At 43.1% G+C, this 27,079-nt stretch overlaps 2 protein-coding genes across 4 annotated transcripts in view; both read left to right on the top strand.

Moving 5' to 3' along the window:
• The first annotated feature begins 390 nt into the window (after positions 1 to 390).
• Positions 391 to 13,570, top strand: ZNF852 (zinc finger protein 852). Of its 3 annotated transcripts, none has more exons than XM_050778389.1 (4): positions 391 to 1,061; positions 8,308 to 8,378; positions 8,682 to 8,808; positions 10,733 to 13,570. In XM_050778389.1, exons 2-4 carry the CDS (start codon positions 8,364 to 8,366, stop codon positions 12,181 to 12,183), a joined length of 1,593 nt encoding a protein of 530 aa, XP_050634346.1. In that variant the 5' UTR covers positions 391 to 1,061; positions 8,308 to 8,363; the 3' UTR covers positions 12,184 to 13,570. The 3 variants fall into 3 exon arrangements, with proteins under 3 accessions (XP_050634346.1, XP_050634347.1, XP_050634345.1); XM_050778388.1 differs by having other exon boundaries at positions 392 to 1,061; positions 10,730 to 13,570; XM_050778390.1 differs by lacking the exon at positions 8,682 to 8,808.
• The window catches only part of ZNF445 (zinc finger protein 445), a 63,486-nt gene continuing 45,114 nt past the window's right edge, over positions 8,708 to 27,079 (top strand). The window contains exon 1 of the mRNA XM_050778386.1: positions 8,708 to 8,808. The gene's annotated coding sequence lies outside the window, so the exon portion shown is untranslated. The remainder of the gene's footprint in view (positions 8,809 to 27,079) is intronic.

Below are 27,079 nucleotides of genomic sequence, written 5' to 3'. Positions count from 1 at the left end.
ACAGAAAAGTACCAGAAAAAATACGAGCATTATTATCAGTCGCTCTCAATTAAATAACTGTTATATTTCAACATAGTGTTCGTAACCGCTTTACATTGATGTATTTGTGTAATTTCTTATTATCTGTTTTTCCCACAAAGCTGCAGCTCCATCCAAAGTGGGCAATTGAGTATCTTGGTGTTGGGAAAGGCAGTCAGTCATGTGCAGCCTGATGACCCTTGAACAGTTGCAAAACTGTGCCTAGGGCTTGTAGCGTTTACTTAAAAGGAGATAATGAGCTGTCATGCCAGTGCTGGGCTTATTGCCTTGTTTGGGAATTTCCCCATTCAAGGGTTTTATGTTTGGGGACTTGCTGGCCCTATTTTGTTTGTTTGTTTTTTGAGACGGAGTCTCGCTTTGTCTCCCCGGCTGGAGTGCAGTGGCATGATCTCGGCTCACTGCAACCACCGTCTCCCAGGATCAAGCGATTCTCCTGCCTCAGCCTTCCAAGTAGCTGGGATTCCAGGCGCCGGGCCACCACACCCAGCTAATTTTTAAAATTATTTTTGGTAGACACGGGGTTCCACCATGTTGGCCAGACTAGTCTCGAACTCCTGACCTCAAGTAATCCGCCCGCCTCGGCCTTCCAAAGCGTTGGGATTACAGGCGTGAGCCACCGTGCCAGGCCGCTGGCCCTATTTTCACCGCTAGCTTTGGATCCGTTTCTTCCGTGAAAGGAGAGAGGCCTCCAGGGCAGCCGTGTAGACCCGATGGGAGGGATGTAGGATAATACGCCAAAGCCGGTATGGATCCGGAACGCGCCTAAGCATCAGAGCTTGGAAGGGAAGTGTCCAGCGGAGGGAGACAAGATATATTGGACAAGCCCTGCCGCCCGCCGCCCGCCGCCCGCCGCCCTGGGGCCAGGGAGAAGCAGAGACGTTGTGCCTCCCAGTTTCCTAGAGAGGCCGCGGAGGACCTGGGGAGGTGACACGCGTGCGCAACTGGGGCAGTCGGGAGGTAGGCGCGGGGCAGTCGGCTGAGGTGGCTGCGGTGGGATGATTGACTGTCAGCGGCGGGAGTAGGTGAGCAGCCCGGCTGGGCGCGGGGCGCGGGATGGGGAGAGGGGGCACCTGTGCAGGCGAGAGTGGCGGGTGAGGCCCGGCCTGGAGGCTGCATCCGGGGCGGGGGTCTGAGCGTGGATCCCGCCCCGCCAAGCTGAGGGGGTACCTCTTCGCCCTCTGGGCGTCTGGGGCAGAGAATCTGGAAAGAGTCCCGGTTTCTCCCGGCTTTACCTTTTCACCCAATTATGCGAATAAAGCGTACTTATTAGAGACAATTAAATAACACGGGAAAGTGGAAGAAAAGTGAAAGTAGCCACCGTCTGGAAATCTTAGTCTCCAGGTCTCCTGACATTGAAAACATCTGGCATAGACTTCTCCCTTTTTCTTGTCTTATTTCACTTCCTAGCACCTGTCGCCGTCTAGCATAGCATATATTTGTTTATTGGTTGATCTTCCCATAAGCCCCTTACCAGGGCAGTGCTCTTTGTCTGCTTTATTAATTGTTGTTACCTTAGTGTGTGGGACATAGTAGGTGCTCCTAGAATGTGTTTGTTAAATTAATGAAAGAAGGAATATCTAAACTGGGAGACAAGAAGAATTGACAGTTTTTAATGTCTTTATTTATTTATTTATTTTTTTTTTTTTTTTTTTTTTTAATAGCCCATTGCCAAGTTAAGAATGTAAGAGTGATCTTGAGCCTGGAACATTTCCTTGCAGAGTTAGAGCCCTCACAGCCTGTGCTGCTGCATTTAATGCCTTGTGTCTTTCACTGTTTCAGGCTTCGTGTCTACTCCTTTGTTGTGTTTAATCTCTTAAGTCAGTGGCCTTCATTCATTCTCTCAGCTTTCTGTATTTCACACCCCATGGGAGTGGGGAGGGTGGATTGAGATCTTTCTTCCTTCCTAAGTGGGGTGTGTACATCACACCAGCCCTATTGCTGTGGAGTGGATGTGCTAGCTCTGGGGGATCTTTGCATTGCAGGAGGCTGGATCTTGTGCCCTGTTTCTCCTTTTGCTGTAAGTTTACACTGTTTCTCTTGGGGCCTCATGTGGTTGATGTCTGTCCTCAGCGACCTCAGATCATGTGCTGTCCCTTCCTTGATGGCCTTTTAATCTTGGCAGCACAGCCTGACCACCTGGTGAATAGTGGAACAGCCATGGTGATGCACAAGGATCTAATATGTTCCTTTTAGGTGCTGTATGGTATTTCATCATATAAAAATGCTACTTTTATTTAGCCATATTGATGGACAAGTAGGTTGAATCCAGTATTATGTTATTACAGAGAATATTCTAGTGAATACCTGTGTAAATGTCTGAATGCCTGTGCAAGTGTTTTTCAGGGCAGATTCTTACAAGTTAAATGCCTGTAGCATAAGGAATATGTCTTTTTAGTTTTACTGTGGACTTTCAAACTATCCTTCCTGTTAGCTATTACATTTCCACTTCTATTAGTGGTTTGTGTTTGGTGTTCTTTTTTTCTTTTTCTTTTCTTTTGGACAGAGATTTTTTCATATTGTTGTATTCAAATATATTCACTCTTTTCATTTGGTTGTCTTAAATTCTTGCTTACACCAGGGTTCTTAGAGTCTTGTGGTTTTTTGTTTGTTTGTTTTTTAGCTTTTTTTTTTTTTTTTTTTTGAGACCAAGTCTCACTCTGTGTCACCCAGGCTGGAGTGCAGTGGTGCGATATCAGCTCACTGCAACCTCCCCCTCCCTGGTTCAAGCAATTCTCTGCCTCAGCCTCCCGAGTATCTGAGATTACAGGCGCCTGACACCACACCTGGCTTTTTGTTTTTGTTGTTGTTGTTTGTTTGTTTGTATGTTTAGTAGAGATGGGATTTCACCATCTTGGCCAGGTTGGTCTTGAACTCCTGACCTTGTGATCCACTCGCCTTGGCCTCCCAAAGTGCTGGGATTACAGGTGTGAGCCACTGCACCCAGCCTTTTAGTTTTGTTTTTTAAGTTTCTTTAATTTATTTTTTGTGTGATTTTATTTACTATTTTTATTTGCCTAGCCAATTGTCTCAATACAATTCATTGACTAGTTTAATTTTTCCCACTGACTTGTAAGGCTACTGTTACCAACTCTTAAGGGGGGTTGTTTGACTTCAGTGGGTCCTTTACCTGCCTGGTGGTATTCATGCCAATAAAATGAGACCAAGTTCCATTAAGCAGAGCAGAAACTTTATTTGTTTATGAAGGACTGGAGAAGGAAAAGCTCATGCTCAAAGTACCCTCCTCTGGGTGTGGTGAAGAGGGATGTTTAAGGTCTCTTAGGGCATGTAGTGGGGCAGGGATTCCTGGAAAGAGGTGGGGCCCTATGGGAAGAACTGGAGTGTGCTCAGTCTCATTCTTTCTTTTTTCTTTCTTGTTTTTTTTTCATTGTTGTTTGTTTGTTTGTTTGTTTTTGAGGCAGAGTTTCACTCTTGTTGCCCAGGCTGGAGTTCAGTGGTGTGATCTTGGCTCACCACAACTTCCGCCTCCCAGGTTCGAGTAGTTCTGCCTCAGCCTCCCTAATAGCTGGGATTACAGGCATGCACCACCATGCCCGGCTAATTTAGTATTTTTAGTAGAGATGGGGTTTCTCCATGTTGGTCAGGTGGGTCTTGAACTCCCGACCTCAGGTGATCCACCCACCTCGGCCTCCCAAAGTGCTGGGATTACAGGCGTGAGCCACCACGCCCGGTCAGTCTCATTGTTTCTTTTGTACTCAGCAGTATATGTGCCTAGCAAAGTGTATTTCTCCCTTCTAGGTGGAGATTTTAATAAGGTAATGAAGCAAGGATTCAGGCCTGGGTAGCACTGCTGAGCTAAGTTCTCGTTTGTGGTTACTGACATTTGGTCTTTGTCTCTGTAAGCAAGCACAGCTGCTGGCACAGGTTAATTTTACAGCTGCTGGGGCTCTTTAAAAGAAGGTCTTGCTGCTGTAAGTAGACAGGGATTGTAGGAATTTAATCAACTTGAGCAATCAGACAGTTTTACAGCCTCCTTGCCTGCAGCCTGTTTCTTCCTAAACTCTGTGTGGATTGCAGTCACCTAGTTAGTTAAAACCAGCTCCTGACAGACCCCAGCAACTTATAGATGAACCTGAGTGAACTCTTCTCATTACATGCTAAAGTCTCCACCTGGGAGTAGCTATAGCTTCATTACCATAACTCGTGACTTAGGTGCTGGCATAATGACTGCGTCTGTACCACTGGGACGCCTCCTATACATGCAATAATGTAGCCTCTCCCCGCTCCATTGCTCCATAAAACTCTCCTATTTCCCTCGGAGAGTCGCTGCTTTGGAAAATATTCCCAGTGTCCTCCTTACTTAGCCAAGTAATAAAACTCTTATTGATCCAAACTTGCATACTCACAGTTGTTTGTTACTCGCCGGGTGAATGAACCCCATTTTTTTTTTTTTTTAGGTAACACTGTGGTGACACTATCTCTGTCATACATCAAACTTATAAAATTAGCTGGGCATGGTGGTGCATGCCTGTAATCCCAGTTACTCGGAAGGCTGAGGCTGGAGAATCACTTGAATCCAGGAGGCGGAGGTTGCAGTGAGCAGAGATCTCACCACTGCACTCCAGCCTCCGCGACAGAGCAAGATTCCGTCTCCATAGAAACAAAAAAACAAACGTTACATATGTGTATAAGCCTGTGACAGGATTCTGTACTTTTCCTTTTATCTACGGTTTGCATATTTCTTCAGTAATACGTGCTGTGTTAAGTACTACAGCTTCATATTAAACCTTATCGTCTGGTAGAACAAAACTTTCCACATCTAAAAAGTTTTCTTGACTATTATTTTACTCATTCATTTGAATTTTAGAATATGCTTATCAAGCTCTAAGAAAAATTACATTGTGATTGGCTGGGATTTTGTTGACTTTGCATGTTAATTTAGAAAAAACGGACATCTTGAAGGAGTGTTTTCCCACACAAAATGTATTTATATCTGTTATGTCTTTTGGCAGAGTTTTCTATTTCTCCACTAAGGTCTTGTACATTTTTTATTGGCTGTATTTCTGAGTACTTTATATTTTTGTTGCTATTGTATTAATTCATTTCTGATTGGTTGCTATTGTGTTGGAAAGTTATTGAGTATATGTTGATTATATATTCAACCTCCTGAATGTCCTATCATGTTCTAATTGTTTTTTTGGTTCATTCTGTGTAATTTTTTAGGTGATGTTTCATATCATTCATGAGTATATTTGCTTTGCATCTTTCTTGTCTGTTTTCTGCATATTTTTTTCTTGTCTAATTGCATTGTCTAGGATTACATTGTTTGTTCCTATTTTTAATTGCAAAGCATTTTGTGTCTTTACCATTTAGTGTCACATCTGTTGGAGATTTCTTTTGTCTATTCTGCATATCAGTTTAAGGATGTCTCTATTCCTGGATTGTTAAGAGTGTGCACAAAAAGAAGATATAGTTACTTAATTTTAAGAGAATACCAATACTGTAAATAACTTTATGCCAATAAATGTGAAAAGCTAGATGAATACTTGGATTGTTTCTTCCTTCTTACTATTATGTATAATGCTGCTATGAACATTTGTGTATGAGTTTTTGTATGGACATTTATTTTATCTTGGGTATATATATAGGAGTAGAATTGATAGGTCAATTAGTAAATGTATGTTTAACTTCATGAGGAACTGTCAGACTGTTTTCATAAGTGTGTGCATCAATTTACATTTCCACCAGCAGTGGATAAAGTTTCAGTATCTCCACATTCTCACTGATTTTTTATTTATTTTTCTGAGACAGAGTCTTGCTCTGTCCCCTAGGCTGGAGTGCAGTGGGGTGATCTTGGCTTACTGTAGCCTCGACCTTACAGGCCCAGGCGATCTTCTTACCTCAGCCTCCTGGGTAGCTGGGACCACAAGGTGCATGCCACCAGGCCCAGCTAATTTTTTGTATTTTTTGTAGAGATAGGATTTTGCCATGTTGCCTAGGCTGGTCTTGAATTCCTGGACTCAAGCAATCCCCTCACCTTGGCCTCCCATGATTGCTTATTATTGGATTTTTGTTCTAGCCATCTTACTGGGTATGAAGTACTATCTTATTGTTCTGTTAATCTGCATTCCCTGATGACTATCCTGTGTACTTATTAGACATTTTAATATTTTCTTTGGAGAAATGTCAATTCAGACCCTTTGGCCATTTTTATTTTTGAGATGGAGTCTCATTCTGTCACCCAGGCTGGAGTTTAGTGATGCAATCTCAGCTCACCGCAACCTCTGCCTCCTAGGTTCAAGTGATTTTACTGCCTCAGCCTCCCGAGTAGCTGGGATTACAGGTGCCTGCCACCATGCCCGGCTAATTTTTGTATTTTTAGTAGAGACGAGGTTTCGCCGTGTTGGCCAGGCTGGTCTCAAACTCCTGACCTCAGGTGATCTACCTAAAGTGCTGGGATTATAGGCATGATCCACTGTGCCCTGGCCCTATTTTAAAATTTGTTGTTTTTTTCTTTTTATTATTGAGTTGTAATATATAAAGAATATAAACATATATTCTGTGTATATAAAGAATATAAATATATATTAATATATTTATATATTAAAGAACATAAATATATTCTTTATATATTCTAGATACAAGTCTTTATCAGATACATGATTAGCCAGTGTTTTCTTCCAGTCTGTGGATGGCTTTTCACTTTCACTTTCTTCTTATAGTCTTTTGTGTACAAGAGGTTTTCCTTTTGGTAAAGTCCAATTTATTTATTTTTTCCTTGTTTTCATATGATTTTTGTGTGCATGTGGCAAGAATCCATTGAATGTCACAAAGACTTATACCTAGGTTTCTTATAAGAGTTTTAGAGTTTTCGTTTAGTTTTTTTTTTTTTTTTTTTTTTGACATAGATCACTCTGTTGCCCAGGCTGGAGTTCAATGGCACGATCTTGGCTCACTGCAATCTCTACCTCCCATGTTCAAGCAATTCTCCTGCTTCAGCTTCCTGAGTAACTGGGATTACAAGGGCCCACCACCATGCTCAGCTAATTTTTTCTATTTTTAATAGAGATGGGGTTTTGCCATGTTGGCCAGGCTGGTCTTGAACTCCTGACCACAGGTGATTGACCTGCTTCGGCCTCCCAAAGTGCTGGGATTACAGGCTTGAGCCACTGCACCCGGCAAGGTTTAGTTCCTATATGTAGGTCTTTGATCTTTTAGAAGTTATTTTTATAGATGGAGTGAGGTAGAGCACCATCTTCATTATTTTGCAGGTGCATATCCACTTGTCTCAGCACCATTTGTTGAAAGGATCATTCTTTCCACTTTGAATGATCTGGGCACCATTGTTGTAAAATAATGACTAGAGATGTATGAGTTTATTTCTGGACTCTTAATTCTAATCCATTGAACTGTATGTCTATTCTTATGCCAGGAAGCAATACAGTGAAGACTGTTGTTCTGTAGGAAGTTTTGAAATTGAGAAGTTTGAGTCCTTCAACTTATTCCTCTTTTTCAAGAAGAATTGTGATTGTATGGGTCTCTTCAGTTTCCACATAATTTTAGAATTGGCTTTCGACTTCTAAAAAGATGCCCCCTGGGAATCTGATAGGGATTGTGTAGAACCTGTAGATGAGTTTTGGGAATATCAATGGGACTTGTGTTTGAAGAAAAGAGAGGAATTAAAATGTTTTGGCCAGTGCGTGAATTCATTGACACAACTTGGGAAATCCAGAGAGGAAGGCAGTAAGAACATGCATGTTAGACACTGAACTTAAGGTGTTGCAGCACCCCCAAGTGAAATGTCCCATAGGCAACAGGAGGCATGTGGTAGGGGTCTAGGAGGGAAAGAAGAACTGTGAGAGCGGTATTAAAGCAATGAGAATTGGTCAGATTGCTGACGGAAAGAACAAGGAAGCACTGGGCCCTGAGTTTTAAGGGGTCTATAATGAGAGGGCAGGAGCAGGAAGAGGAACCAGGGCATGAGGAACCACAACTGTGAGGGGAAAATCAGGGCTGGCTGGTGCTAGGGAAGCCATGGGAGAGAGAGTGTGGCCAGAATAGCTTCCTTGAAAAAGGTTGATGAGAGTGAGGGCTTGGAGGAACACCCAGTTCTCAGCTTGATACGGGACCTTGTACTGTGCCCTCCAGGGAAAATTCACAGCACTCTTGGGATAATGCCTTATGGAAGAGGTTAAGAGTCAGTGTGTGTGGAGGTGCCTGGGTTCTCTTGAATCCACTTATTGGGAATATAGATCTTATGGGAGCCGGAAGCAGGGCTTGTCCCACTCATAGCTTTCTTTCCTCCCTCAGCTCAATGTGCTTCTCCAGTTCCTACCCTTCCTCAAGTGGGGAACTCAGGACTTTGGATGGTCAGGCCCCAGGTGAGCTTGGTTCTTTGTGTTTTTACCACATCCCCATTAGTCTGGTCCAGGAATGGCTAGAGGTCTCACCCCCAGGACTCTGCCCCATCTAAGACTGTTCCTGTGGCTCTCCTGCCTCATTGCTTCCCCTGGAGGTAATGGACTCTATCTTGCCCTGGACTTGTTGTTTTTGAGGTGTCATCTCAGCTCCTCTCTCCCACACTTTTGCCCACGGAGAGCCCATACCCTGTGCCCTCTGTACCCCTGATGACTCTGCCTTTCAGGCTGTGAATGTTCCTGAGCGATTGGAGCTTGTCATTCCAGGATACTGTGGCATATGAGGACCTGTGTGTGGACTATACTCAGAAGAAATGGAAATGTCCCGCACTCAGTCAGAGAGCCCTGCAGTGGAACATGATACCGGAAAATGACCATAGCATAGCCTCCTTGGGTAATAGATTCTGTTTCCTAGTCACTTAGAGTCTGCATGCTGCACATTGTCTTTTCTATATTCCTTGTCTCTTTAAACTTTTTATTATGAAAATTTCCAAACACAGATAAACTAGAGTGAATAATATAAGAGCTGGTGTGTGTGAAGCTGCCTGGGTCCTCTTGAATAGGGACCCTCTGCACCCTTCCCTCAGCTTGAACAATGATCAGCATCCTTTTTACCTCATTATTGATTGACATAAGGTGATTTAGGTAGGGTTTTTTGAGTTGTAAGGAATAGAGAGCCACTCAAGTTATTGTAAGTAAGGAGCTGTGAGTCATAGGCTTAAAGGAATGAGAACCCGGAAGAAACTGATCAGCCAGACCAGACTGTGGGAAGCAGGGCCTTGACTCAGGGCAGCCTGGGAGCCTGAGCAGCAAAAGCAAATACATGTTGATGCCTGTGTTCCAGTGTGAATGTAATATAGCTGCTCTCAGTGTATCTGTTTTATCTCTGCTTGTCCTCCTCCTGCTGCCCGTTTTCTTCACTGTGAATCTTTTGTCCTTTTCATAGCTCTTTCCTAATTGTACTTCCTGTTCCCTTATATTTGTTGCTTGCTATGTCTCCTAATGGCTTGACTTCTCTCCATGTGTCACTTCAGATTCCACTGCCACTCATAATTTTGCCCTACTTTCAGTTCCAAATTTCCTTAGAGACAGATTCCTTTTGCTATAGCCATTACCCATCACCTCAGTTGGGCAGAGCTTTGGCCCAGGCCATGGCAGAGGCTGAAGACCAACCTACAGATAAGCTGCCCTTGGATCTAGTACCTGGTTCTGGTCCATTCACTTGCGGTCCATCATGGGATGTTCAGGGTCACTTGCCACAAAGCATGGTTGCCTAAGTGTTCCTCTCTGCAAAGACTGGGGCAGTGCAGTTTCCTGGGAGGGCTTCTTGGCAGGGCAGGTGCTGTGATTGATTCGTATAGGGCAGTAGCCAACTCTGGAAAGGGTGGGCTTAGGAATCACTCACCCAGACATCTTAAACTTTTCATAGGCTAACTGGCACGATGGCTGTGGCCCCAATTCAGATGTGATTGAAAGGAACCCACATTTTGGTGTTTTTCCTTGGCCATGATTGCTCTGCCTTCTCCCAGATTTTGTATTCAGAATTCCAAAAGGCAAATATTTACCTGTTCAGTTCCTTTATATTCTAGAGAATCAAAGAAATTTTAATTTATATTTCAAATGATTGATACCCCTGTTATCTTTTCTGGGAGTACACAACTGGCTCCTACCAGGCCAATGCTCTGAGGGCCAGTGGCATCCCCACTTTTGGAAATCTGCTGTCTCCTTCAATACTGCCGTCCAGCTTTTCTTAACCGATAGCTTCTCCGAATCTCATTACTGTCCTGTCATACAACATCTCTCCTTTTGTACGCTTTCCTAATCATACCCTCATAGTAGAAATTTCTCAACTCATTCCCATCTTTTCCTTGTCTCTTTCTTATACTTGACTTGAGGTATTTGCCAGCCTTCCCTCTCCCAACATCTTTTCTGAGAAACATGGAACCATATAATGTCATGGTTGGAAGGGAACTCAAAGTTTACCATTTTGCTAAAGAGACATGACATGAGAGTGACTTATATAAGATCACAGCATGCTTTGCAATCCAGTCCCTTTCCAAAGGCTTTCCAATGGCCTTTCTGACTTGGCTGTGCTGGCTCGATATCTTTTTTCCACCCTCCTCCACTGACCAGCTTCTTCTTCCTTGTTTTTCCATCCCTAAGATACAATTGAGCATTTTGCTCCTGTTTTTAATGTGTCATCTCATTTCTTAACCACAATGTGACTTTTTTTCAGGTATGTTAGCTCTTTATGATTCTGTTTCTTCAACAAGAAAAGAAATGAGTAAAAGTTGTCGTCTTCTTTCTTTTGGCAGCAGGTAGGAACATGATGGAGAGTTCGGAGTTGATTCCGAAGCAGGAAATTTTTAAAGGATCAGAGTCATCTAATAGCACATCAGGGGGACTCTTTGGGGTGGTTCCTGGGGCAGCAGAGATTGGAGATGTTTGTGAAGATACCTTCAAGGAGTTAGAAGGGCATACCACAAATGAAGAAGGGAGCAGACTAGAAAGTGATTTCTTGGAAATAACAGATGAAGATAAGAAAAAATGCACAAAAGACAGATATGAGGAATATAAGGAAGTTGGGGAACATCCACATCTGTCTTCCAGTCCTGCTGAACATGAAGGAGTTTTAAAGGGACAGAAATCCTATCGATGTGATGAATGTGGCAAAGCTTTTTGTTGGAGTTCTCACCTTATTGGCCATCAGAGAATCCACACTGGAGAGAAACCCTATGAGTGTAATGAGTGTGGGAAGACCTTCAGGCAAACCTCCCAGCTCATTGTTCATCTCAGAACCCACACAGGGGAAAAACCCTATGAATGCAGTGAGTGTGGAAAGGCGTATAGGCACAGCTCCCATCTCATTCAACATCAGAGACTCCATAATGGGGAGAAACCCTATAAATGTAATGAATGTGCAAAAGCTTTTAATCAGAGCTCCAAACTCTTCGACCACCAGAGAACCCACACTGGGGAGAAACCTTATGAATGTAAGGAGTGTGGGGCAGCCTTTAGTCGCAGTAAAAATCTTGTTCGACATCAGGTTCTGCACACTGGTAAGAAACCTTATAAGTGTGATGAATGTGGGAGAGCTTTCTGTTCCAATAGAAATCTCATTGACCATCAGAGAACCCACACTGGGGAGAAGCCTTATAAATGTAATGAATGTGGCAAAGCCTTCAGTCGGAGTAAATGTCTTATTCGACATCAGAACCTCCACACTGGGGAAAAGCCATACAAATGTAGTGAATGCGGGAAAGCCTTCAATCAGATCTCTCAACTCGTTGAGCATGAACGAATTCATACTGGAGAAAAACCTTTTGAATGTAGCGAGTGTGGTAAGGCATTCGGTCTGAGTAAATGTCTTATTCGGCACCAGAGACTTCACACAGGTGAGAAGCCCTATAAATGCAATGAGTGTGGAAAATCCTTCAATCAAAACTCATACCTCATTATACACCAGAGAGTTCACACTGGTGAGAAACCCTATGAATGTCATGAGTGTGGGAAGGGCTTCAGTTATAATTCTAGTCTTATGGTACATCAGAGAACCCATACTGGGGAAAAACCCTATAAATGCAATAGTTGTGAGAAAGCCTTTAGTGACAGCTCACAGCTTACTGTGCACCAGAGAGTCCACACTGGAGAGAAACCTTATGAATGTATTGAGTGTGGGAAAGCCTTTAGTCAGCATTCCACTTTTAATCACCACCAGCGAACTCACACTAGAGAGAAGCCCTCAGGTCTGGCTTGGTCATCATCTTAAGGCATGGTTCTCTGAGACAGAGAGCAAAGACCTTTGAGTTAAGCTTTCTTTATAAGAAGGATGTTGATGATGGTCTCCTTGGAGACCGCTAATCACAGTGGGGACCATACCCTACTTGCTTTTCCTTGGGTCACTAAGGTGGGAGAGTAGGTGCAAGTTAGTCTGATCCTTACTTAGTATTAGGAAATTAGGGATTACATCTGTCATTAACTTGTAGGTTTCCTTCCTTCTCTTAAAAAACTATTTAAAAAATCTGTCTTGTTAGTATGCATTCCATAATCAGATTCTACATTTGAAGAACAGCAGTTGTATTATCTTTATTCTATTGCAGTTCCTCCACTGGACCATTTACGTAAAGTCACTTTTAAAGTCATTCTACAAGATTGTTCTTCCCTGCTCCTTGGCTATCTCCTTCCACAGCTATTTTTAAAATTTGTACTGTAAGCTACATCCTCTCATCATTTTTGAGTTTTCTAGCTAGAAAACTTTTTCTTCCTGTTTACTAATCACTTCCTTCACAATGTTCAAGATTTATGCCATCTCTGAAAGACTTTCTTCTTCAAATAGTTGTTTGTTTAGTTTATACTTCTCAATAGAAGTATAAAGTATAAATATATAATTTGGCCTTAATGCTTTAAATTAGCTGGTGCTACGATGTATAACTGTTAAATGTTTTTGTAAATTGTTCTCAATTTACAATGTGATATGTGTATCACATATATACAGAGTATACACATATATAGTTGTGTATGTGTATACTTTCTTTTTTTGTTTTTTTTTTGAGACAGAGTCTCAGTCTTGCTCTTGTTGCCCAGGCTGGAGTGCAGTGGTGCAATCTTGGCTCACCACAACCTCTGCTTCTCGGGTTCAAGCGGTTCTTCTGCCTCAGCCTCCCGAGTAGCTGGGATTACAGGCATGCACCACCATGCATGGCTAATTTTTTTTTTTTTTTTGTATTTTTAGTAGAGATGAGGCTTCTCTATGTTGGTCAGGCTGGTCTGAAACTCCCAACCTCGGGTGATCTGCCCATCTCGGCCTCCCAATGTGCTGGGATTACAGCTGTGAGCCACGGCACCCAGCTGCATATGTGTATACTTTCATACCAGCTTGTAAGCTTCTGAGATCAGGTATGGTATCTATTTATTTTAGTATATACATAATAGTTTGAGTATGCTAGTTCTTAAGTTTTAAAATTCAAATTGAGCCATCATTAACATGGGCACAGGCTCCCCTCTCCCCATCACATCCACTGCACTAGAAGCTTCTAAAGAAGGAAGTAGGCTGGGTGCAGTGGCTCACGCCTGTAATCCCAGCACTTTGGGAGGCCGAGGTGGGCAGATCACGAGGTCAGGAGATCGAGACCATCTTGGCTAACATGGTGAAACCCTGTCTCACACACAAAAAAAAGCCGGGCACAGTGGCTCACACCTGTAATCCCAGCACTTTGGGAGGCCGAGGTGGGCAGATCACTTGAGGTCAGGAGTTCGAGACCAGCCTGGCCAACATGGTGAAACCCTGTCTCTACTAAAAATACAAAAATTAACGAAGTGTGGTGGCGGGTACCTGTAATGCCAGTTACTTGGTAGGCTGAGGCAGGAGAATCGCTTGCACCTGGGAGGCAGAGGTTGTAATGAGCTGAGATCGTGCCACTGCACTCCAGCCTGGGTGACAGAGTGAGACTACATCTCAAAAACAAAAAACAAACAAAAAACACCTTACAGTCAAAATTTACTGCAAGAAGACTTGACTTTCATGGCTGTAATATAGATGATTGAAAATTTCAACTAGTAGCATTCCTGGATGATTAGAATTCAGAGTGATGAGGTTTTTGGTAAAATAGTAGTATCAAACTAACCAGTTTTCCATATCAGCTAGTCCTTTCTCACTACAACTGCTGTCTTAATTTCAAGATGAGAACCGTGCCTTAATTATCTTCCAGACCATCTTTCCTTCTGCAAAGACATAAGAAACAAGAAATATTCTCAGAGTATTTTCTTTCCTTCTGCAGTCCTATGTCAGTCCATGAGCTTGAACCACCTTTCCTTCCACCTTTGCAATAATGGCCCAGTGCTGGTGGACCTTTGACTCTAATGTTCACCCTGTTCTCTTTCCATCCCCGAGACTTTTTTTTTTTTTTTTTGAGATGGAGTCTCACTCTGTCGCCCAGGCTGGAGTGCAGTGGCGCAAACTCTGCTCACTGAAAGCTCTGCCTCCTGGGTTCACGCCATTCTTCTGCCTCAGCCTCCTGAATAGCTGGGACTCCAGGCGCCCACCACCATGCCCAGCTAATTTTTTTGTATTTTTAGTGAAGACGGGGTTTCACCATGTTAGTCAGGATGATCTTGATCTCCTGACCTTGTGATCCACCTGCCTCGGCCTCCCAAAGTGCTGGGATTACAGCCGTGAACTACCACACCTGGCCTCCATCCCCCAGACTTCTTAACAGGCTGACAGGATCCGCAGTGTGACAAAGGTGGAGGAGGAGGCTAGAGGGGCAATGTCAGTCATGTAACCCGGAGGGGTGATTTTGTGAGCTGTTGTGTATGTTTCTTTTTTTTTTTTTTTTTTGAGACGGAGTCTTGCTCTGTCGCCCAGGCTGGAGCGCAGTGACCAGATCTCGGCTCACTGCAAGCTCCGCCTCCCAGGTTCCCGCCATTCTCCTGCCTCAGCCTCCCGAGTAGCTGGGACTACAGGCGCCCACAACCGCGCCCGGCTAGTTTTTTGTATTTTTTAGTAGAGACGGGGTTTCACCGTGTTAGCCAGGATGGTGTTTCAGACAATGCAGAAGAAAGGAAAGAGTTGAGGATCAAGAAAATCAGAATTAAATGTGATTGGGGAGATGTCTCAAAGTCAGAAAGGATTACTGGGGGCCTAAAGTTTTTCAGGGCCTTTAGAAACTACTGAACTTGGCTGGGCACAGTGGCTCATGCCTGTAATCCCAGCACTTTGGGAGGCTGAGGCAGTCAGATCACTTGAGTCCAGGAGTTTGAGACCAGCCTGGTCAACATGCTAAAACCCGTTTCTACTAAAAATACAAAAATTATCTGGGTGTGGTGGTGCACGCCTGTAATCCCAGCTACTTGGGAGGCTGAGGCAAGAGAAGCACTTGAACCTGGGGGACAGAGATTGCAGTGAGCCAAGATCACACTACTGTACTCCAGCCAGGGCAACAGAGCGAGACTCTGTCTCAAACAACAACAACAACAAAAGCACAAAACTGAACTTAAGACACAGCTGGAATTTTACCATTTGTGAATATGTATTTTAAATGTTTTCAGCTTGTTTTTTTGTATTTTTTTCCATTTTCCTTTAAAAGATACGCAGATAGGACTTTTTCCTCTTTAAGTGTCTTATTTTGGGAGCCTCCAGATTTCAGGGAAGAGCCCCACACCATATGAGTACACGAGTTGGACATTTCTGGTTCCCTGCCCTGAATTGGACATTGCCAGTCATGTCTGCAGAACTATCCTGCCTGTTGGAAGCTGCAGTTTTACTTTCTGGTTCTTGTCTGTTCATTCCCTACCATACTAAACCCCTAGAGTGTGGGAATGTGCACCATTCCTAACTATATTAACTCACTACCACCAGTCTGGTGTGGGTGCTCAGTACAAGTGAATCCTGAAAAAGCCTCAGGCTCTTGGATGGAGGAAAATTGGCTGCATTTGAAAGCCATACTTCAATTTCTATTGGTCGTTGCTAGTATAAACTTTAATTATTGATTTAAACATTTTATCTGGATCCAATTATGTCGATAAATTATTTTTAGGTTTAATAGTTTGTTAGATTCATTTCCTAGCTTTTCTAGGTTTATAATAAGTAATTTATTTGTCTTTTAATTTGATGTCACTTATGTTATGCATTAGCAAGAACTTCGAAAAACATGGAACAGTAGATGTCTTTCTCTTAACTCTCGGGGGAATGTTTTTAGTCTTTTGCAATTTCATATGGTGTTCATTGTTGGATTCTGATGTTCTGTTGCATTTAGGAAGTTTCCTTCTAATCTTATTTCTAGAAGAAGCAGTGTAGTTTAGTGGTTAAGAGCATAGATTTTGTTCCCAGTGCCCTAGGTTCAAATCCTGAGTCCACCACTTTCTTAGGTGTGTGACCCTGGGCAAATCACTTAGCTTCCTTGTATCTTAGTTCCTCCATCTATAAAATGGAGCTACCTCACAGAGTTGTGAGGAATATATTATTGTAACAATGCTGGACACACAGTGCACAGTTTCCCAATTATTATTATACTTAGAGTTTTGTTTTTGGTTTTGTTTTTTTTAGACAAGGTCTCCCTCTGTTGCTCAGGCTGGAGTGTAGTGATGTGACCATAGGTCACCTCAGCCTTGAACTCCTGGGCTCAAGGGATGCTCCTGCCTCAACCTCCCCTGTAGTTAGGAATACAGGCATGTGCCACCACGCCCAAGTTTTTATTTTTATTTTTTGTAGAGATAGGGTTTCACTGTTTTGCTCAGGTTGGTCTTGTGGTCCTGGCCTTGAGCAATCATCCTGCCTTGGCTTCCCTAAATGCTGGGAATACAGGTGTGAGTCACTAGGCCTGGACTAAAAGTTTTTATTAGGATTGGTTACTATATTATATCAAGTTTAAAAACTCCATCGTAATTTTATGAGTTACTTTTTTTTCTTTTTGTAATTCATTTTCTTGACAAGTTTGCAAATATTTGTAGTTTCCTTGTACTTTTCAAGTAAAATCTATTTGTTCATAGTGAGTTTTTATTAAGTACAGAAGTAGATTCAATTTGTAATGCTTTGCTAGCTTTGCAAAAGAATTTGGAAAAAATATTGTTTAACTTATTACCATGTAGAGTTTGTGTAACATGGATATTGTTCCTTGAAGACTTGCTAAAAGTAACTGGGCCTGGTTCTTTGGGTGAGGGGATTGGGAGGGATTATCTTTAGCAACTCTTTTAGTCAGTTTGAGCTATTATAACAAAATACCTAGAGGGTGGCTTAAACAACAAACATTTATTCCTTACAGTTCTGTAGGCTTTAAAGTTCAACATCAAGATGCTAGAATGGTTGAGTGCTGGTGAGGGCTCTCTTCTCGTTTGCAGATGGCCCCCCTTTTTCCTGTGTCCTCAAATTTCAGAGAGCAAGAGCACTGGTGCCTCTTCCAAGTCTTTTAAGGGCATTAGTGAGAATGAGGGCCCCATTCTCATGACCTACTCCAATCCTAGTTATTTTCCAAAGGCCCCTTACCCCCAAATATAATATTTGGGGTTAGGGCTTCAACATAAATATTCATTCCGTAACATTCTACTCCTAGCCACTCACTCTATTCACGTCATTACATACCAAAATAAGTTCATTCCATCCTAACAGCCTCCAAAGTTTTAACTCATTCTAGTATCAACTAACATTTAAAGTCCAAAGTCTCATCTAAATATCTAAATCAGGGCCTGTTGTGGTGGCTGACGCCTGTAATCCCAGCACTTTGGGAGGCCGAGGTGGGTGGATCACGAGGTCAGGAGTTCAAGACCAACCTGACCAACATGGTGAAACCCCATCTCTACTAAAAATACAAAAATTAGCCAGGCATGATGGTGTGCACCTGTAATCCCAGCTACATGGGGAGACTGAGGCAGGAGAATCGCTTGAATTCGAGAGACAGAGGTTGCAGTGAGCCAAGATTGCGCCATTGCACTCCAGCCTGGGTGACAGCGAGACTCTGTCTCAAAAATATCTAAATCAGATATGGGTGAGACCCAAGGTTTAGTTTATCCTGAGGCAAAATTTCCCTCCAGCTGTGAAACCAGACAAGTTATGTGCTTCCGAAATACAATGATGGGATAGGCATGGATTAGGTATTCCAATTCCAAAAGTGAGAAATTGGAAGGAAGAAAGGGATGATGAGGCTGGGTGTGATGGCTCATGCCTTTAATCCCAGCACTTTGGGAGGCTGAGGTGGGAGGATTGCTTGAGTTCAGGAGTTTGAGACCAGCCTGGGCAACGTAGGGAGATGTCATTTCTACAAAAATAATAAAAATAGTCGGGCATGGTGGCTTGAGCGTGGGAGTTCGAGGCTACAGTGAGTTGTGATCATACTGCACTCCAGCCTGAATGACAGAGTGAAACCCTGTCTCAATAAAAAATAAAAAAGGATGGGGGAGCCGGGGTATGATGGTCCCATGCGAGTCTCAAACTTAGCAAGGCAAATTTCATGAGATCTTAGGCTCATGAATAATCCTCTTTGGTCCTATATTGTCCTCTCCAGGACCCCCTGGGTGGTGGTCCTGACCCTACACATCTGCCAGGCAGAGGTGACTCCCCTGTGGCTTTTGTTGGAGACCATCTGGCCTGTGGAAACTGGGGCAGTATCCCTCATGATCTCTGAATAGCCAAGAGAAGAGTCATTCTTGTATGGAACGGTGGATATTCACAGCCTTCCTCATTCCTGGCTTCAGGACTTCAGATAAGATCATATCAGAGCTAAGGGCTTCAACATATGAATTTTGGGGTCACAGTTCAGTCACTAGCAATACTTCCATTCCCCTGACCTGCAACATGTCCAGTTACTTCTGAAAGTACTTGTCATCTACTATATTAATAACGTGCTCATTGCCAGCCTATGAAACAAGTTGACCACTCCATACATAAGGTTATAGTTAATATGACACATGCAGGCTGAGTTGTCAGTCCTGATAAGATCCAGGGACTTGCCCAACAAGTTCAGTCCCTGGAGCTACCTGGTCCAGTAATTAGAGGAGTATTCCTGATAAAGTCAAAAATTGTCCTTGGCAGCCCCCACCTAAAAGAAAGAAGCTCAATATGGTATGAAAGAAGCTCAATAAGCTGGTATGCCTGTTTGTCTATTGGAGATAACATATCACATCTCAGTATTATTTTGCCTCCTTTAGTTAAAATTACCCACAACACAGCCACCTCTGAATGGGGCCCTCAACAACAGCAGACTCTAGAGGCCTATCATGCATTAACATGGGCCTGCCATTAATGTAGGCCCATGGAACTACAGGTCTCATTGACTCCTACCCATATGGGTTGGATACTGTGGCAACAAAAGACTGCTATCAGGGTGCACCAGGCCCTTGGCTTTTGGACATATAAATTATCCAAGATGGTTGCCATGTACATTCCCTTTGAATGGCAGCTACTAACCTGCTATTGGGCTATAATGGAAACAGAACACTTGACTACTGAAGCACTGTATGTGACCTTAAGACCTGAGCTGCCCATCTCATGCAGGTATTGTTAATGAAAAATAAAAATGGAAGCCCCAGTTTAGAAATACCCTAAGGCTGACCACCTGCAACCGTGTAACCAAAACAAATCATTCTGATTTCCCTGAAATGCTGTCTCTGATAATGAATGAATGCAAAATGTAAGCTTTACATCCTTGCCAGCATGATTCACTGAAGTTAAAACAATCAGCTATAGACCAACAAGCTTAAACAGCTCAACTTTCCCTAAAAAGAATGTATAACAGCCAATTATAAAAAAGGTCAAAATATCCCCCCCCTTTATGCATTATAAACTGTGTTGTAACTGCTGTAAGATTAATTTCTTACCACTTGATTTGAGTCTTCTAGATTGTGGTCTGTACTTCTTGTTTGAACAATAAACTTCTAAATTTTTCTTAACTTTATCTGATTTTATTTTTTTCACAGTGCTCACTAATCCTAATAAAACACGACAGGTTCAGCCAAGTGCCATCATTAAATGGAAATGTTACATATAAGATGGAGCCTGATTGGGATCCCAGGGTGTCTGCCAACTCCATGAAGTAACTGTCTTGCCAGAGGACGCTGAACAGCCCATATGGGATGTTCCCTTAGCTAGGTGCAGCCTAGGTTCGAAGATGTTCCAGCTGATGGTATGAGTTGGCTCACTGAGGGATCTGTGAAACTCAAAACTGATAAACTCTGTCCGCTGTAGCCATCCATCTTGCTATGGATTGAATTGTTTTGTCACCTCCAAAATGTTAAAACTTAATCCCCAGCAGTGCTGCAGGCTTATAGTCCCAGCCACTCAGGAGGCTGAGGTGGGAGAATTGCTTGAGCTCAGGAGTTCAAGACCAGCTTGGTAAACATAACAAGACCTTGTGTCTAAAAAAACAAAAAAATCCCCAATACAATAGTGTTGGGAGATAGGGCCTATGGGAGGTGTTTAGGTCATGAAGGCTTACCCTCAGGAGTAGATTAACACCCTTATAAAAAGGCCTTGTGAGAGTGGGTTTGCTTTCCTCTGCTGTTGTGCCATGTGAGGAACAGTGCTGTTTCCCTCTGGAGAGTGCAATGTTCAAGGCACCATTGTGGAAATGGAGACTTTGATTTTGGACTTCCCACCTCTAGAATTGTGAGAAATTAAATTTCTATTTATAAAATTATCCAGTCTCAGGCATTCTGCTATAGCAGCACAAGTAGACTAAGACACACACTAAGGATAGTCATCTTTTGACTGAGACCAGACAAGGATACTCTGCCCAATACTCTGGGTGAACTCTGTGCTGTGGTGATGACTGTGCAGGAAAATATAACAGCAATTCTCTGCCACACATTTACAGACTTATGGGCCATTACAAATGGACTAGCCATATGTCCAGTGACTGGCAGATTAATGATTGGACCATTAAGGGCTCCCCTATGTAGAGACAAGGACTATGACAGCAGTTTGTGAACTAGGAAAGAGACCTACTTGTCACTTATGGCATAGGACCATTCAAAAGAGAACATGAACTCAGAAGCTGATCTAGTATATGCTCAGAAAATGGCCAAAATCATCCCTTGGATCTACCACAGAATGGGACATGGAAGTCCACCTCAGATGCAAGAATGGGCCACATCACGAGAACTTTCCCTAAAAGAAATGGAAGCCAAAGATCCAGTGCAGTCATGTGAGGCCTGCCTTTAGCCCAGGCCATACAATGTGGTGAACTAGGACATAACATCTGGGACAGAGGGCCCATGTCAGTGTGATATTGATCACGTTGGACAGCTAGCTCCCAGACATGGATTCTGGTGAAGCCTCACTGCCATGAGTACACGTTCTGGAGATGGGACCACCATTCCAGTATGCCATGTAGATACAGAAGCCACTATTATGGCTTTAGAGAAACACCTCTCTTGTATTCTGATATCCAGCAGGATTCCAAGCCAATCGAGGCCACCACATTTCCTGCTGCACAAGCTACACAGCAATGGGCATTTTCCCATGACATATGATGGGACATTTTATACTCCCTAACATTACCTGGGGAATGAGTTGATAGAATGATGGAATGGTAGAACTTGAAAAAAAAATTAGGAAGAAAAAAAAAATGATGGAATGGGTGGCTCAAGCAACAGCTATGCAAAGGCCATTAGGGAGAACAACTTAATGGGTGGTACCCCCACCTCACAAAAGCCATCTGAACACTAGAACACTGCAGCGGAAGAGAAACACATCACTGCAATGCATTTTGGGAAATACTGAACTTGGGACAGGTGGAGGACCAGGCAATTCCTTGATTAGGCTGAGCCTATGAAATCCCAATCTGAGTATACCCAACCATTCTTTTGTTTTTTTTTTTTTGAGATGGAGTCTCACTCTGTTACTCAGGCTGGAGTGCAGTGGCATGATCTCGGCTCACTGCAAACTCCACCTCCTGGGTTCAAGCGATTCTCCTGCCTCAGCCTCCGGAGTAGCTGGGATTACAGGCACATCCCACCACGTCTGACTAATTTTTGTATTTTTAGTAGAGACCGGGTTTCGCCATTTTGGCCAAGCTGGTCTCGAACTCCTGACCTCAGGTGATTCGCCCACCTCGGCCTCCCAAAGTGGTGAGATTACAGACGTGAGCCACCACGTCCAGCTCCCAGCCATTCTTCTTTCTTCCTGCTGGAAATCACTACCCAGGGGTGGTTTTGGCCTGGGCCACAGTAGTGCCACCAGTGAGCCTCCTGATTTAAATCTGGAGGCATTGGTACCTTTGGGCATTTCTCTCTTGTGGGACCCCATGGGGACAGGGAAAGGGTTGATAGAATATTGAGGAACTAATGTTCCTCCAGTTGTAACCAGGACCTCTGATCCCAGGGTGGGCAATATTATAAGATATGTCAAATTTATTCAGAATGTGACCTCTCTCTCCAGGTTGGATGACCAAGGCTGAAAGGTTTAGGTCAAGTAACAGGGGTGGTGGATCCCTGCAGAAGTTATAGCCTCAGGAATCAGAATACTCACCCCATGTCACTGGACAAGAGCATCTCTAGAGGGCTGGGGAGTTTCATGGGGTGGGGCATGTGGGATCATCGATCTTTACCTTGTTCAGTCTCACAGAAGACTCTGCCATGCCTGGCATGACAACACCTAGATAAGAATCAGTACAGCTGTGGTGAGAAGGAGGCAAGCAAACAATGCTGGAGTTGTTACTGAAGTCTCTCCTATCCTATAATTCCATTGTAATGGCCTGGCTGTTACCAAGTGTCTTGGACTTTCCTCAAACTATCACGCCTGGCCCAGTTCACATTCTAAGCTATCAGTGGCTCAAACTGCTGAGTGACTCCCTTGTAACAAGTCCACAGGCAGGCATACTCTAGAGTATCCTGCTTTAATATGACAAAAGGACTCCCATATTGGTGTGAGCATTACTGACTTATATTAGCACTTCAGACGTGGATGTACCACATGTAGTTTTTCTCACCCTGCAACTGTGGGGCAAAAACAGGCTGAGACTGTATATAAATGGACTGACCAGGACTATAACAACAAATGCCTGACAGGTGTCACTTGTGCCCTTCTAGGTATGTATTCCTCTGTGGCCCTCAGTGTCTATCTCCAGAAGGATCTTGTTGCCTTGGAGTCCTGGAGCCCACTGTCCATGTCAACAACTGTACAGACAGCTAGAAGGGACCTGCTCTGCCAACCTGCCACAGGATGACTTGTAGCACTCTCCCAAGAGAACAAACCAACAGCTGGTTTCATTCTGCAGTTCACATCCTTTTTTTTTTGAGACGGAGTTTTGCTCTTGTTGCCCAGGCTAGAGTGCAGTGGCGCGATCTCAGCTCACCGCAACCTCTGCCTCCCAGGTTCAAGCGATTCTCCTGCCTCAGCCTCCCTAGTAGCTGGGATTACAGGCATGTGCCACCACACCCGGCTAATTTTGTATTTTTAGTAGAGATGGGGTTTCTCCATGTTGGCTAGGCTGGTCTTGAACTCCCGACCTCAGGTGATCCGCCCACCTCAGCCTCCCAAAGTCTTGGGATTACAGGCATGAGCCACTGCGCCCAGCCATTCTTTTTTTGTTTTTTGTTTTTGTTTTTTGAGACAGAGTTTTGCTCGTTGCCCAGGCTGGAGTGCAATGGCGCGATCTCAGCTCACTGCAACCTCCGCCTCCCAGGTTCAAGCGATTCTCCTGTCTCAGACTCCCGAGTAGCTGGGATCACAGGTGCATGGCACCACACCCAGCTAATTTTTTGTATTTTTAGTAGAGACGGGGTTTCGCGATGTTGGGCAGGCTGGTCTCAAACTCCTGACCTCAGGTGATCCACCCACTTTGGCCTCCCAAAGTGCTGGGATTACAGGCGTAAGCCACCATGCCTGACCCAGTTCACGTTCTAATACCAGGCATCAGCATATAGACTCTTGAAAAAATAGTGCCCAACCTGTCCTTAACCGTGGTGAAAATAACTAATGCTGCTGCCCAAGCTATCCAAGACCAATGAGGCTCACTAAACTCGCTAGCAAGGTGATAATGGACAATTGAATAGCTTTTGATTATCTGCTAGTGGAATTATGCCATTGCTAAACCTGTTGTTCTGTGTATGTTAATTCAGAGAAAGTAGAAACTGAGCTACAGAAGATCTGTGCTCAGGCAGGATAGTTATCTGCTTTATGCTTGCAGTCTCCCTTAGACTCATTTGTTGAATTCTTCAATTTCAATTGCCTTATTCCGGGCACTTGGGTTACTGGCTGAGCACCATCCTGTAGGGAGGCCTGATCATCCCCCTGGCTCTGGTTCTCCCAGTGATCCTGTGAAGTGCTGTATCAAAGTGACAGGGATTTTCAGCAAACTAGGAATAGAGAGTAACTTTCTCAACTTGATAGAGAACATCTACAAAAAGCCTATAGCTAACATTACACTCGATGAGAACCTAGAAGCCTTTCTGCTAAGAACAAGAACAAGACAGGGATGTCCCCTCTCCCAGTGCTTTTCAGCGTAGTACTGGAAATCCTAGCTAGTGCAGTGAGACAAGAAAGGGTAATAAAAGGTATACAGATTAGGAAGAAAGAAATAAAACTGTCTTTTTTCATAGATAACATGATTGTCTATGTAGAAAATGCAAAAGAACAAAAAAATCCTGAAACAAGTGATTATAGCAAGGTTGCAGAATACAAGGTTAATGTACAAAAGTCAGTCAATTCCTTATATGTCAGCAATGAACAAGTAGAGTTTGAAATTTAAAACACAAAACTCCATCTCAAAAAAGAAAATTATACAAAATTAGCCAGGCATGGTGGTGCATGCCTGTAATCCCAGCTACTCCGGGGGCTGAGGCAGGAGAATCGCTTGAACCCAGGAGGCAGAGGTTGTGGTGAGCCGAGATCACACCATTGCACTCCAGCCTGGGCAACAAGAGTGAAACTGTCTCAAAGACAACAACAAAAAATTAACATTAGCATCCCCCAAAATGAAACACGTAGGTATACATCTAATAAAATATGTACAAGATTTATATGAGGAAAACTACAAAACTCTGATGAAAGAAATCAAAGAACTAAATAAATGCAAAGATTTATATTTAGATGTTCATGAATAGGAAGCCTAAATATTGTCAAGATGTCACTTCTTCACAACTTGATCTATAGATTCAATGCAATCCTGATCAAAATCTAAGCAAGTTATTTTATGGATATCAATAAACTGATTCCAAAGTTTACATGGAGAGTAGACCCAGAGCAATTAACTTAGTATTGACGTAGAAGAACAAAGTTAGAGGACTGACCCTACTTGACATCGAAACTTACTATAAAGCTATAGTAATCAAGGTCATATGGTATTGGTGAAAGAATAAACAACTGGACTAATGAAATAGAATACAGGGTGCAGAAATAGGTGCACATAAATATAGCTGACTTATCTATGGCAAAGTTAAAGTAAAGGCAATACAATGGAATAAAGTTGTCTTTTCACAGATGGTGCTAGAATAAATGGACATCCACATGCCAAAAACATTTTGAATCTAAGGCCAGGCACGGTGGCTCACGCCTGTAATCCCAGCACTTTGGGAGGCCGAGGCCAGCAGATCACGAGGTCAAAAGATCAAGACCATCCCGGCCAACATGGTGAAACCCCGTCTCTACTAAAAATACAAAAATTAGCTGGGCGTAGTGGTGCACACCTGTAGTCCCACCTACTCAGGAGGCTGAGGCAGGAGAATCGCTTGAACCCGGGAGGCAGAGGTTGCAGTGAGCTGAGATTGTGCCACTGCACTCCAGCCTGGTGACAGAGTGAGACTTCATCTCAAAAAATTAAAAAAAAAAAAAATTGAATCTAGACACAGATCTTACACTCTTCACAAAAATCAAGATGAACTATATGCCTAAATGTAAAACACAAAACTAGAACACTCCTAGAACATAGGAAAATATCTAGATGACCTTGGATAGGTCTAATGACTTTTCAGGTACAACACCAAAGGCACAATAATGGAAGAAATAATTGATGAGCTAGATTTTGTTAAAATTATAAACTTCTGCTCTGCAAAAGATACTGTCAAGAGAATGAGAAGACAAGCCCCAGACTGGGAGAAGATGTTTGCAAAAGACATATAAGGAACTGTTATCCAAAAAATATGGAGAACTCTTAAAACTCAACAATCAGAAAATGAACAACTCAATTTAAAAGATTAACAAGGCCAGGCATGGTGGCTCACGCCTGCAGTCCCAGTACTTTGGGAGGCTGAGGCAGAAGGATCACTTGAGCCTAGGAGTTCAAGACCAGCCTGGGCAACATAGTGAGATCCCCCATCTCTAAAATAAATAAATAAATAATTTGAAAAATCACCAAAACCTGAACACACACCTTGCCAAGAAGGTATGAAGCTGGCAAGTATGCATGTGAAAAGATCTTCAGCATCCTATGTTGTTAGGGAATTGCAAATTAAAATCACAGTGAGAGGAGACACTGTGACACACCTATTCTGAATCTAAACACTGACAATACCAAATGCTAGTGAGGATACTAGCAAACAGAAGCTCTCACTCATTGCTGGTGGGAATGTAAAATGGTACAGTAACTTTGGAAAACAGTTTGGCCGCTTTCTTATAAAACCAAAAATACTTCACCATCTGATCCAGCAATTGTACTCCTTGGTATTTACCCAAATAAATTGAACATTTATGTCCACACAAAAACCTGTACACAGATGTTTATAAGCAGCTTTATTCATAACTGACAAAAGTTGGAAGCAACCAAAGTGTCTTTCAGAGGCTACGTGGTTAAATAAACTGTGGTATATCAAACAATGGAATATTATTCACTGCTAAAAAGAAATGAGTTATCAAGTCATGAAAAGACATAGAGCCCAGCCTGGGCAACATAGTGAGATCTTGTCTCTACTAAAAATAAAAAAATAACATTAGCTGGGTGTGCTGGCATACACCTGTAGTCCCAGCTACTCAGGAGGCCAAGACAGGAGGATCGCTTGAGTCCAGGAGATTGAGGTGGCAGTGAGCTATGACTGTGCCACTGCACTCTGGTGTGGGCAACAGAGCAAGACTCTGTCTCTCAAAAAAAAAAAAAAAAAAAAAAGAAAAAAGAAAAAAAGAAAAGACACAGGAAACATCAATCTGAAAGGTGTGCATACTGTATGATTTCAACTGTATGACCTTCTGGAAAAGGCAAAACTATGGTAAAAAGATCAGTGGTTGTCACAGGGAGGAGGGAGGG

The sequence above is a fragment of the Macaca thibetana genome, chromosome 2 (genome assembly GCF_024542745.1).
Source record: "Macaca thibetana thibetana isolate TM-01 chromosome 2, ASM2454274v1, whole genome shotgun sequence".
Lineage (NCBI taxonomy): Eukaryota > Metazoa > Chordata > Mammalia > Primates > Cercopithecidae > Macaca > Macaca thibetana.
Note: the sequence above shows the minus strand (reverse complement) of the source record. Positions and strands in the feature narration are given on the sequence as shown.